This window comes from Strix aluco, chromosome 12 (genome assembly GCF_031877795.1).
Source record: "Strix aluco isolate bStrAlu1 chromosome 12, bStrAlu1.hap1, whole genome shotgun sequence".
Lineage (NCBI taxonomy): Eukaryota > Metazoa > Chordata > Aves > Strigiformes > Strigidae > Strix > Strix aluco.
Genome location: NC_133942.1, coordinates 10,368,088 through 10,381,808, shown reverse-complemented (window position 1 = coordinate 10,381,808; position 13,721 = coordinate 10,368,088). Strand labels below are relative to the sequence as shown.

At 35.4% G+C, this 13,721-nt stretch overlaps 1 protein-coding gene across 8 annotated transcripts in view; it reads left to right on the top strand.

Moving 5' to 3' along the window:
• Positions 1–13,721, top strand: part of TJP1 (tight junction protein 1) — a 197,058-nt gene that overhangs the window by 33,448 nt on the left and 149,889 nt on the right. For all 8 annotated transcript variants that reach the window (XM_074837745.1, XM_074837740.1, XM_074837738.1 and 5 more), the window contains one exon: positions 8,352–8,484. In XM_074837745.1, coding sequence (XP_074693846.1) covers positions 8,352–8,484 — 133 coding nt within the window. The remainder of the gene's footprint in view (positions 1–8,351; positions 8,485–13,721) is intronic.

Sequence of the window (13,721 nt, the reverse complement as noted above, 5' to 3'; positions counted from 1 at the left end):
TTAGCGAGCCACAGAGGGAGTACTGTCCATATACGATCATTTTTATTTAAAGCCTGCTTTTCCCCTGGCTTATTTCCACTGTTTTTGTGCTTGCTGATTGTGTGCTGAACTGATTTTTCTGGATGAATCAACAATATGTTATGAAAAATGTATTAAAGTATAATGTGGGTGAGTAGGGCACCGACAAGCATATGGCACTGCAATACCCGATCACTCACGGACTTGTAAGAGCCCCCTGTTAGCTTGATTGAAGCAGTGGGCTGTGTGTCATCGTCAGGACAAATTACAAGGAGAAAATCTGAACTTGTGAAGTCGGGTTTTCTGGGAGGAAAATAGCAAGAACAAATTTGTACACTGAGAATTTCTTATCTATAAAAGATATTTAGGTGGTCACAGTCATATGGTTTTCTTTGACTGTACTTACATGTTCCTAGTGAAGGAAAGTAAATTGTCACAGAAAGCTTGATAGGTCATTTTATTTAGAAATAATTCACAAATAAAAATATTTTCATGTCAGCAGTTGTAACAAAAATGAGCCTCGCATGAATTATAGAACATGTTTTTTTTCACTTTCCCCCCCATCAGCTAGCATAGACAGTGTCAAGGAAAAATATGAAGAAACGTAATGTGGAACTAGTAAGCTTTCTGTCATTAATTCCAAATCTTGCTATTCCTTCCAGATAAGAACACAGTCTGGCAAATCTATTAATCATAACTGCAATGCACAGAATCAATGGTAGTCTTGGACAAAAATGTTGTCATACAGATAGGTTTTATTACATTTAATCAAAGGTTTTTCTAGTGTATTCAGTGGTTTGATTTTAACTTATGTAAGTTATATAAAGTGTATCATACCTATTTTATTCTCCCCAAATGCCACTCCTTTCTGTGTGCAGCAGTGTATGTATTGGTGTGTTACTTCTTAGAAGAAGTTTAATTATCGGTAATATAATGATAACAGTTGTTTTATTTCCTATTTCCTGTGTCTCCTTGGAAATGGTTTCTTTGCTGGCATGTTAAAGAAAGTGAAGCTATCTGTATTTGCATAGTAAGTCTGAAAGGACCCAATTCAACTACTCTTTGTCTTCAGTTGGAGTTGGATCAGCTCTATATTACCTAGTTTCATGGTGAGATTCTGTGCTTTTTGAGGTACAGCAAAACAGTGTAGTGGATCCCCAGTAATACACACTACAAGCATTTAATTTCATAACATTTTTAACTTGACATCATGTTGCTGCGATGCAATGCTGTGTAAAGATTTAGTTGTCTAAGATTGTTAAGGAAAAGTAAGGTAATTTTTTTTTTTTTTATTTTGAGGGATGTATGAATTACTTAAGCATTTGAAAGCATATCTTTGGGATATTCTTATTAATAGGCGACATGGGATTGTGTAGTCACATTTCCTTTGATAACTTTAATAGCATTAGACATGTGTATGGATAGAATTTATGCTTATGGATGCAATACCTTTTTCTGATGCATTTAGAAAAATGCTTAAGGATACTTTGTTATGTTAATTTTTTCTTATTTGTGCATAGTCTGTATCAAATAATGCATTAAGAAAATGTGAATGTTAGAGAGAAGAGTATGTTGCTGTTGGTAACATCAATGTAATATTAGTGTGTATTTCCAACACGTAAACCAAAAGTGTATTCCAGTACTGTATCACTGGAAATCTCAAAAATACCTAAAGAAAACATATAAATCAAGTCAGTCTATAATGAGAGTATGCTTTTTCACCTCTTTTTGTTTACTTATTTCTAAAAACTTAGAACAGTCTGTTTAACCATCAGATTCATAAATTCTTTGATGTGTTAATATATATTGCAAGTGGAAGCACAGACATAATTTATTAAAAAAGGGTTAAAATACTCATCTTTTGGTTGGTGGAGATAATCCACTTGAATCCTACAGAAAGAAAATGGAAAAGGTAACAGCAATGTTTTATTTCTTTATAGAGCACGTCACTCAAGTTTTCTCCCATTTTCTCCCCAAAATGTAAGTCCTGTTCTGTGATGCATGAAAGCAGAGCTACAAATGGAAACAGGAAAGATGGACACCAGTGTCTCATGATGGGTTAAGAATAAATTGTTATAAACTAGCTGAGAATAAAACAGATAATTGAACAAACAGAAGGAAGCTGTGACAGAAGGAGGCTTGCAGTGGGAGGTGGTGGAGCCAGAAACTTGTTTGTGTTAAATATGGAGCTTGGTCATTTTATGATGAGGTATCCTTGGGCAGTAGAGTTTTGGATTTGGTGATGGAGGAAGCTGCTGGAGTCTTGAACTGCTGATTCAGACCCTTCCTGTGTTTGTGTGGCATTGAAATCTAATATGTAGGAATCTAAATGAGATGAGTAGGATGTTTTTACTCATCTTGCTGGGGGGACAGTATTTGGATACAAAACCCACCGTCCTAATGCTGCTAGTACAGGTAGAGTGCAGCAGGGACTAACGTTTGCTAAGGTGTTCAAGAAAAGCTAACTACTGACCTGGAAGCACTTTAAAACAGTAAATTGACATAAATATTTACTGAAATACCAATATGTGCAATCTGAATGCTTTTACAATAGAGAAATGCTAAATCACATTAAGGGAAACTACACAAGTAAGTCATTATTTCTTGTCACACTGAATATTATGTTTCTCTGCTGCAAGGAGAAGGAGCAGGCAAACAACATCAAAAAAAGAAACAAGATATCCTAGGCAACTCTAGTAATTCTTCTCCCTCATAATCCCTTCTGTTTCTTACAGCAATTGTCTCTGTTTTGAAAGGCTTCCTCTGCTTTGGCTTACTCCCCCTATGCTCCCCTTGGTGCAAGGGAGTGCAGAGTCATGAAGTAAGACAAAAAGCTTAGTTAGTGATAAGTTTTCATTGTGAAGAATATTATGGAAATGGCTGAGGCTATTCCATATTTACATTTCCTGCATCTTAAGAATGATTGGTAGTTGTCTGAGGCAATCTAGGTTGCAGAAAAGAATGCAGATGCAATGCACTATAGAATTTGAATTTTGACAGGATCCAATACCCCTGCTTGGTGCTCATTTGTTAAGAGAATGTGTGATATAGAAGCCTGGATGTTAAATGATAGCTCCTTCTTGAAAGTTATTGCACAAGCACACTTATTTTCAAGCATAGGCGTAAACTAACTCTAAGCATGCGAGTAAACTTATTTGAAGTCAGTGAGGAGTAACCAGCATGTCTGAAATTAGGCACTGATCTAAAAGCTTTGTTGACTCAAGAGTCTTTGTATTCAGGCTGGGGCTTGGATGTAGAAGTCCAGGTTTATAATGAAGGATGCCTGTTTTATCTTTAGGACCATCACCAGGGGAAAGAAATGCCATTGTTTGTTTATCTTCTAAGTAGAGTCGTATTTAGAATAATCAAATAATGGAAAATGTCACTGCAGTATAGGAGAGAGAAAGCATCAAAGATTGAACCTCTTGGGTGTCTACAGAACTATGTGGAAAAATACAGATCACCAGAATGAATGGTTTCTATTTTTGATTACTGGTTTCTGGTAATATTTGTGTGAAATGGGGATAACAATTCCAGTTTAGCCCGTTGTAAGGATTTATTAATGTTGCAAATTAATTAATAATTTTTTTTTTCTGATGAAGGCAAGGTATTGTGCTTAAAACTGAAGATATTTGCAGAGGTGCACAAGAATTTAGCATAGCAGCTGACTGCTCAGTGTTACTAATCATTGTTTCAAATTTGCCTTTTTTCCCAAACAAATATTAATATTGAGCAACTATAATTGTTAGGTCTTCCAGTCTGATCAGCGGGAGTAAGTTTCAGCTTTTCCACCCTTAGATTTGAGCCAGAAGGCATACTGATCACATTTAGCTGAGTCCAGCTGACATCCTCACTTTTTGTAGTATTGAGGAAGCCTGTCTTCTAATGGGAGGACTTATAATTATGGAAATCTTATACATCTCTCGACTGAGATCTGTGTAACTACTAGAGGTAGAAGTTTCTAAGAAGTTTGACTTGCATGTTGTGAAACTATTTTGCTAGAAGTACCTAACTGACTTTTCTTTATCAGATAGGCAGACAACTTGCAGTATATGAAAAGTATAATAATCATGTCACCATTTTAAGACTTGTTGGGGCTATGTCAGGAACTTGTCCTCTCTGTATTAACTATAGCATTAATACTACACTTGGAACACAAATACAGAAAATGTGTCATTTCCGGACTTGTTTTTGAAATACTCTGATGTTGTCCTTTATAAAATTGTTCAGAACTCTAATCACTGAACACGAAGATAATTTTTTTAAATTCTTAAAATATGTTCAATCTAACTGGTATGACTGGAAAATAACAAGACATCAGTAATTTCAGACAATTTAACTACAAAAGCCATGTTAGGTAATATTGAAGGTTGTTATAAGTATGTGCAAGTAGAATTAGATTCCATCTAATTATGTTATGATGGGTAGTAAGTCATTAGCCCTTTTTGTGATGCTACACCTTGAAGTTAACGTTGCATAGTATTTTGTTAGGCTAGCTTGTTCATCAGTGGAATACAGATACCGAAAGTTTAAGGTTTTTGCTTTATTTTACAAACTGGAGAAATAATTTAGAGTCATGGTTATGTAATGTGATACATGATCAGGAACCAGTCAGGTCAATGAAACTTGTAAGAATTGTGGGTTATAAACAAGGGCCTAGGGCTTCAGGTGGGATTTACAAAATGATGCAATATTACTTGACTAAAATTTCCAAAAGTTAATGAATAGGGGTGCCTTAATTTAGGGTTCCTGTGATGAGCTCCATTAGAAAGGTGTTATGTTTCCAGAATATTAAACATATTATTTGAATAGAAAGAGCATGTTTCAAACAAGGCATCTGGAATTGTTCACTCCCTTCGAAGATCTTGATGCTATATTCTACTTTTTAAAGCTCTAGAGTGCCTTGACCATACAATTCTTAGGCTTTGATTACAGAGTACTTGCCTTGAAGTAGTTGATGAGCTGCAGACATTTTAAAAGGGCTCTTATGAATCTTTCTGCTTTAATCTATGATAATTCCTCTCTAATCCTGACGCATTTACTACAGCCAGTGACTTAGCAATTTACTTATTAATTTTCTATTAATGAAGAAATACAAATAAAAGATGGAAGGAGATAATCAGATGTAGTAAACTCCATTAATAATTAATTTTTTTAAACTTAAGGTTTAGATGCCAGAACCACAGAATGTTGCGTTATAGTTTCAGTAGTGAGAAGGATTTTAAAAAGCTGTTTTGAATAATTTAGTTTCAAGTCTAACTCAAATGCTTTGGGCCTTGTCTCATGAACTGAAGCTGACACATGTTTATTTTGCAACTTTATTATCTTAACTTTTGAGCTGTATTCCTTGTGGAAATTTCTAGTACTCAGAAGAGTTCGTGTTGCAGTACTGCAAGAGTGCTACTGGAAATGAATTCTTGAGAGTTTCATTGCTGCATCTAGCATTCTGAGAAGACAGGGTGAAACAGATCCAAGACTGTCTCAGATCTGTTACTGCTTCTCTTTGCTAAACTGTAGCAGAGGCACTGGAGAGGCTGATACTTAATTTCTTTGCACTTGTCCCAAAGTTTCCTCATCAACCACAGAGTCAGAGCCCCATGATTCTGTAAGGATGGTTATCTTGCTTCATATCCTTCCTTTGGTGCACAATACAGTGCAAAGCTTCCAGATTCTAGTAATGGTATTGATTGGATTTTTCTTTGGTTGGTTAAATAATACTTTATTTTCTTGTAAAGATACCTAGAAAATAATGATTTTTAAAGGATTGAAGGGAATCTTTCAATTGTGATATTTCTTCCCTTAAAATTATATTTTGAAAGTTAAATGTGATTTTTAAAAGCATTTTTCTGAATCTTGGAAGCTAACAAGTAATAGCCATAATTTATTCTCCAGCAGAAGGAAATAATGGATGGATTCCAGAGGTAGCAAGTTTATTTTTTCAAGTGTCTTTAATACCATTAGTTTAATTCTTTGTTAACACCACATAACTTCGATTACCCCATTATTTTTACTTGTTTTTCTTTCACATAAAGTTTTTCTTTTCTGATATTGAGAAGCCTCTATAAAAAAATAAAACATTAAAAGACTTGCAACTTAAAGAAATGCACATTTATAGGTAAGGCCCTAGAATTAGTGATTTGAAATATAGTTCAAAATCAAGAAAAGCCCAATGCAGCTTACAGCTGTTTAAAAAATTTTCTATTAAATATGAGGAAGAAGTCTAATGTACCAAATATGTAATTCACTGGAGGTGCATGTGAAGATTTATTGACCCAAGTGATAAGTAATGAAACAGGCAGCCCTCAGAGATTTTTGTGGAGATAACATAAATACAGACCTCTAACTGTACTGAAACAGTTGATCTCTCAGTGGGCTCCAGGATCTGTATTTGACATGGACTTGGAATATGTATGGTTGCGTACATTTGGATTAACTTTATCAGAGGTGTTTGGAGAGCTCAGTAACAGAAGATACATTCATACAATAGAAATGTACTATCGCCGTAAATGTCCCTCTCTGCCTGTGGAACAAATTGAGACTGAGCTATTGTATTTGGAAATTTGTCGTGGTAATTCCTTAAGACATTTTAGCAGGGAATCTGTGGCATTTTTGCAGTTTCTGTTCTGTGAACAAGTATGTTACTGTAGTAGTCAGGCATGTTTCTCAGACTTTAATCCATATATAATGATATTAAAAAATCTGGTGCAGTTTCAGCAGGAAGTTCATAATGCAATTAAAATGTCTGAATATTATAGTTATGTTTTCAGTTAGAACTTTTTATTTATCTTTGCAGATAGAAGTTGGCAGTAAATTAACCCAAAGGGAAAAAAACATCTAAACCAAATTACTGTATTATCAACAGAACTTACAGCAAGCTGTTTGTGTGTGTGTATGTGTGCATGTGTAAAAAGCAAAACAACTCGGGCATCTGAAAACAAAATATTGGTTTGGTAACCACAGTAATTCAACAAAAAAAGGGCTTTATAAATTGAGTAAGAGACTTGAAAAGATCTGTTTTCATTTTCAAGTTTGGTTATTGAAACTTTTTCTTTTCCTTAGCATTTGGATCTTTTTTCCTGATCATGAAGCTGTGTAGACCTAGGAGTGTCACTAACCAAACAAGTGTATTCAGCCTGTGGCTATTGTATTTAGTATTCTGAATTTTGTATTTCAGGTGTTAATGTGGCCCACTCTATGAAATGTCCTTTTTTGGTGATGTGCATGTATAAGACATCTCCACCTTTCTTTTTTGTAAAAACATTTATGTGCATACCAAAGCCGTTAATTCTAAGTAAAAGAACCTGAACCACATACTTAAATATTTTTTGAGAGAGGAATCTTAATAGTTAAAGAGAACACTGAACTGGTGTCCAACTTGGGAAATGCAGAGAGACATATTTCTCATTTAAGCTAGTTTTTGAAGTCTCTTATGACTGCAGCTGAGAAATTATGAAACAATTGTGAATCTGCATATTAAGAATTTTGTTTTTAGGTGGTTCTTGGTGACCATATTCGCTGGAGTACAATTTTCCTTTCTCTACTGTGGTGTCAGACTGACTAGAGACTATTTTGCATTTAAAATACTGACCTCACAAACATTTGGTTTTTAAAACATTATATGTTTTGTGCCAAAAAACCGAAAACATTAATACATTTGGTTAATTGTTAATCCCACTTCTACCCATTAGCAATTTCCAACAAGCTCCTTGAAATATGGATGTCTTACTCAAAATATTTTAGTTATGGACTCCCCTTAGGACTATGTGTAGACCACAGTCTGATGAAAGACCTTATAAAGTGTAGTTCCTTAATACATTACCCCTATAACTTTTAACAGATCCTATTCATTTCATTATTGTTCAGTGTTATTCATTGCTAGAATAGCTGAACTACCATTAGCACTCAAACTGGAAAAGGGCAAAAGCCAAATACTGACAAGCTATACTGATTTAACTGGCAGCCATCGACATGTATCAGAGGGCTCAGTTTTTCACTGAATTAGTAGAGAAAAATATTCCTTTTACTTTTTCAGAAGTTAAATATATTTTTCTGTAATCTTTTTTCTGATACTTCTCACTTTTATATAAAAATGATAACTACGATATGTTTTTGATTGAATCTGCAAGCAGTGGTGGACTTGATGGGAGATAGATTTCTACATACTTTTGTGGTGTTATTCTGGCACTTACTGATTGAAAACTAAAGCTTGGAATGGCATTCCTTCTTTGTATAGCATGGCAATGTTTTTCCTTTGTAAATTTTTTACTTTAAGCAAATGTGTTCAATAAAAACATATATTCCTTGTCTGATATGTGGCTCTTTTTGTTTGGCAGGGTAACTCCATCTTCTGAAAATCCCAATGGTGCTACCTGTAGTGTAAGTCAGGGAAAGCCCTCTTTAAGAAGAATAAAAGGGAGAATACACAGAAGCAAAAGTCTCGATAGCATCGATTTCTGTGAATTCACTGTAAGTACCATATCTTTTACATTTACCCTATATGAAGTTATGAGAATCTTGCTAATAAAGCAGTTGTCCCTCTTGTATTGGCTTTATCTCTGTGTTAGAATTAAAAAAGCTATTGTACTTAATGATGTAATTGCAGTTCTACACTGCCAAATGTTAAGAACACTGATGTTGCTTGTATAATTAGTGATGCATAACTATGGTTTTGTTCTTCAGTAACCATTAGATATAAATTTTGATGTCAAATTTTAATATTGCTGTCTGCATAAGATGAAGTATGCTTTCAAATTCTGTTTTTATATTTAGATTTTGGAAGTTGCATTTAAAGTAAAATAGATCTATTTTTTACAAAAAGCAAAATTATTTTAGTTCTATATGGCCATAATAGAGTACTAGAAAAAGAAATAAATGTTCTTAAAAGATGTGTGTGCTTATAGCACTTAAAAGCTAGTATCACAAATGATATCTTAATCCAGTTAAGCAGTACTGGTATATACTTATTTTCTTCTCTTTGATTATGGTGTAGGTATGTTTGTCTTCTAGTTTCAGAAAATTCAGTGTGATCATGGTTTCAAAGATTTTATGTAGGTGATGCTTTAGAGATTTTGCTGAGTTGAGAGAGAAAACTGGAAGAGTTTTTTTCACAACTTTTAATTCAAGAGCAGTTGTTTACATTCAAATGATGGAAGAAAAGAAATTGTTAATGTGAAAGAGTATGGGACATGGGGGTAAATTTCCTGCTATTTATACTGTTTACAAAATACTAGAATTAGTCCTAAACACAGTATGTTCTCAAAAGTTCTTTACTGAAAAAACATGAAAAGCTACACCTCTCAAGTAACGGGGGAATTTGAGCAAAACAAATTCTGATAAATATGTAGTTTTGAAGTACTAAATAATATCAAAGAATATATTAAATTATAAACCAGTTATTAAATATGAGGCTGAAAGAGGTAGATAGGAAATATGTGCTGTCTTTAAAATGTACAAATCGGTAGTGATGTGGAGATATTGTCTGGCATTACGTGGTAATATAAACAATTTAACTAGAACGTTCAGATGCAGTTTGGGAAAATACTGTTATCTAAAGAAAAACAATGGTTTGAATATGTTACATCATTCGGTGTGATGTTTTTTAGGGATGATGCCAATAGCATAATTAGTATTTTTTTTCTCAGGACTGTTTTGTCTCTAATTATGAAGTCTTGTAGTGCTCTCTCTGGGACAAAGAACTTTCTGTTTTCTGTTTAAGGAAGTAATGAAATTAGTAGCAAGGATTTGTGATGTAGTGTCTTGTATGGTGTCCAAATACTTCTAGCAGTGCGGGTACTGCAAAGCTGGGTCCCATAGCTGGGGAAGCATGTGCAGGGAGCCTGTGTTCAGTTCCGTGCTGCTGGTAACTCACGTTGCCTAATTTTAAAGCTTGTTTTGGTGTGTCTGTGCAAACTATTGTCACAGTAGTGATATCAGTGTAATCATTACCTTACTGAAGGTTTAAAAATTCCCTTAGGGAATGAGATTACTGAAACAATAATTTTAGCTTGTGCTATATGGGTCTTCATCTGTGTGGTCCTATTAAGGAGTTTTATCTAAATCTATCCCTACTCTTGGGGCCTTCAAAGAAAAAAGGGTTATAGCCAACGGTAAAAAGAATATCTTGCATGCCATAGAACCTTTGCAAAGACATTTGAGACAGATAGTAATGGAGCATGTCTGTAGCACACAAATGTGTAGAGTGTGTATGTGTATAAATTCATATATTAATAGCTAAGTATTGATAATTAGGATCAGGAAAGGAAGCTCACTTTTTATTCTGAGGTCTCATGTTAAAGGATGATACAAGTTTAAATAGCTAAGCACAAAACAGTCATAAATACATATTTTTTTGCTGCTGCATAATTTGGAATCACACTGAATTTTTTCTTGATACTGTATAGTGGTACTTTTATTGTTTTAAAATTATGATTAAAAATAGATCTAAAGAAATAATTGAGGAAATTAGTATGCCTAAATCTTTCCAGAGTGCTCCCAGAACTCTGCTTAACTTCATGTTAAACATCTTTTTCTGGTAAGAAATCTTGGGCACTGGTATATAGAATAAAATTGAAAAGAAAAGATTTATACAATGAGGTGAAAGAGCTTTTTAAAACTTTACAACTGTTTTATGTTGCAGTAGATCCATTTTATGTACAACAAAGATGTAAAGTTTCATATTTAAATATGTGGTTAATTTATATGCTGACAAACTCAATGTAACTTGAGCATCCATGAGCTGTTGGTTTTCTTCGACGTGTAATGAGATTGAGATCCATAATAATTCTGAATGTTACTGTATTTCACTTTAAAATAACGCCTATGTGCATCCCAAACTGATCTTTTTTGTAAACGTTTTGTTCCCTATCACTAGGCAAATTCTTACTGAAGACAAATCCTAACAGCAAAAAGATGTAAAAAATTAGTTATACTTTCTTTTCTTGAAGTATGAAGACTGTCCCCAGTGGGAAGGTTCTGGTTTTCCACACAGTATGCACATACAAAAATTCAATACATGGAAATACTATATTTACTACTTTACTGTGACTTTAGCTATGGCAGGGTATAAGTTGCGTGAACTGCATTAAGCTGTAAGGCTGATTAAAAACTAGGGTTATTCTTTAGAAGAGAGGGGATAACCAGGGAAGAGCCTATTGCATGTGTAAAATTCCAACAGAGGCCGAAGAGTGACTTGGAGGGAATACCACAGGCACCTTCAGACGGTCGTCTTAAGACGTGATGCAGCCAAGTTTCTTTTTTACCACAGTTAATAAAATCCGAAGTTTGTGGTATTAATGGCTTTTACTTATACCTGTGGCTCTTAATATGGGTGATATACCCAAGAGCACTGGACAACCTCATTATTGGATGGCCTGCTGCTGCAATGACTTATTGCAAGCCTCAGGTATATGTGAGAGACTGTCAAAGCGCATGACTCCTGGTTGGTGCGTTGCATACTTGTGTTACCATCCCATAGCTGGCTCACACTGTAGTATCCTTAACGTCCTTTCAGGAGGTATCTCCCTGATTACAAGTGGTAGGAGTCTGCAGGATTGCTGACAAAATCTGGGTTTTATTTCTTTGTGATACTTCTGCTGTCTTAAGTGGATGATAGTTTGTAGTAGTGATGCCTCTCATTACTATTTTGCTAAGACAGCAAACGAGAAGATAAAGTGGTGAAATAATGTTAAGCCACAGGGTGATAGTACAGCAGGTCCAGGTCCCTTAAAACGTGTATGTGTCTTCAACTTCTTTCATCCTTTTTCTTTTCTTTATCCTCTCCATGTATTAGTGCTACCACTTAGTCAGATTATGACTTGTTCCCACAAACTGAGTGAAACCTGGTTTATTGCCCTTCAGTTCTTCTCTACAGCGTGTCATCATGCTATGCTTCCCCAAATATTAGCCCTTGAAATACTCAGCTTTATATATAAAAAAATAAATCTCTATATCTTTTTGAATATTGGCAAATCGTTATCTGCAACCCAGAAGTGTTGCAGAACCGCTACTCCATGTTGCAGAAAACTTGAGAGAAAAGAGGAAAAAATAAGATTATCAGTTCTCAGGGGAAGAATACATACTACCTTGTAGAATAAACTTGTTGTACTAATGTTTGTTACATCCGTATTTTAATGTTTACTGCACTGAAGCAAACTCTGGCTTTGCACAAGCTACCCTGTATAGCAGTAGCGCTTCTGAGTCCAATTCATCAACAGGGATTTTGTTGTATTAGGTATTGAGCAAACACAATGCGTTTCCTCTCAAGGATCTTACAATCTATTTATAACAATAGGTAAGATGTGACTAACCTTTTGATTGTTTAGCTGCATATGGCTCTCAAGCTGTTCAAGTGCTGCACTGGTACTAGGGCTTCTGAAGGGCACGTTGGGATGAAGGTGCATTTTTGGGACTGCCCTATGTGATAGAGCACTGGGGCTGCTGGGGAGTCATCCTCCTGTGGGTGTAACTACCTTGGGAGTCTGTATGACAGCTCTGAGGTGTATGAATGGATCTTGTGGTTGCTGACTGTATGACAGATTTTGTACATGGCTTATAGCATTACAAACATTGAGCACCCCTACAACACAGAGAAATTGTTCCCTTCTTTCCCTGCAAGACAGTGATGATGTTTTGTGGGAATGACAACATGGGAGACTTTGAAAGCATTTATAAGGCACTCTTCTTAAGAACTTTAATGATAATGGAATGTCCAAGATACCATTTTCATTTTTAGTATTGTAACTGTTATAATTGGACTTGAGACATTACTAAAATCAGCATTTTGAAAACTGTATGTTTAAAGGAATATGGATGTAACACTTTCCTGCCAAAACCAGCCCTTGTGGAAGAAGCAGCTCTCCTTGGAAATCAGAGCACTACAGTTACTTACAATATGAACAAGTCCAGTTCTGCATATTTTCTGGAGGCAGCTGATGCTAGCCTGCTCTCAATAAACATGCACACAGCAAGTTTTCAGTTGACCTACAGTCATAGTGAGGCAGATAATCTCCAGTATACTTCCACTTGCATTGGGTGGAATTCCAAGGAATAATTTTGCAAAATGTTATAGAAATGCTGAGTCTTACTCCTGCCCGCCCCACTTTTCTATTATTTTCTAGTCTTACCTTTTTCAGATGCATTGTTTTGTCTCTTCTTGCCAAGTACTGACAACGAAGTGAATTTGGCTAGAATCACTGTGTACTACTGCTTTAGAGGTCAGTGGATGTCAGCACGCAAAATACAGAAGTAACAAAGTAGGGTCGAAGATTACCCAAAAGAGAAGAAGAGAGGGGCAATTAAGTACAAAGGGCAGTCTGAATAAAGCACTGTGGAATGCACGACAAAGTGGAAGAGGCTACAGAGGAAGAGATAATCAGAAAGTGAGAAATAGCTAATTCATGATTCCCTTTTTTAGATAGGGGATGCACGTGTTCACCCATAACATTGATTTTTAGTTCACTGTAGTAAGTATTATGCTATTGATTTGGATATGGTATCTTGTGCACTGCCTTGCAGAGGAGATAGAAACTCTGTACTTCTCTCTGTGCTTGCCTGCTCTCATTAGCAGGATGGAGTGCTTGACCTCACATGCTCTCTGGGGGGATACACGTCTGCCCAGCATGCTCTATGTGTGAGGAGGTGCATGTGCACCCAAGTGCTGTGGGAGCAGCTGTGAGTGAGTGTCTGTAGGTTGCTGTGGCTTGTGT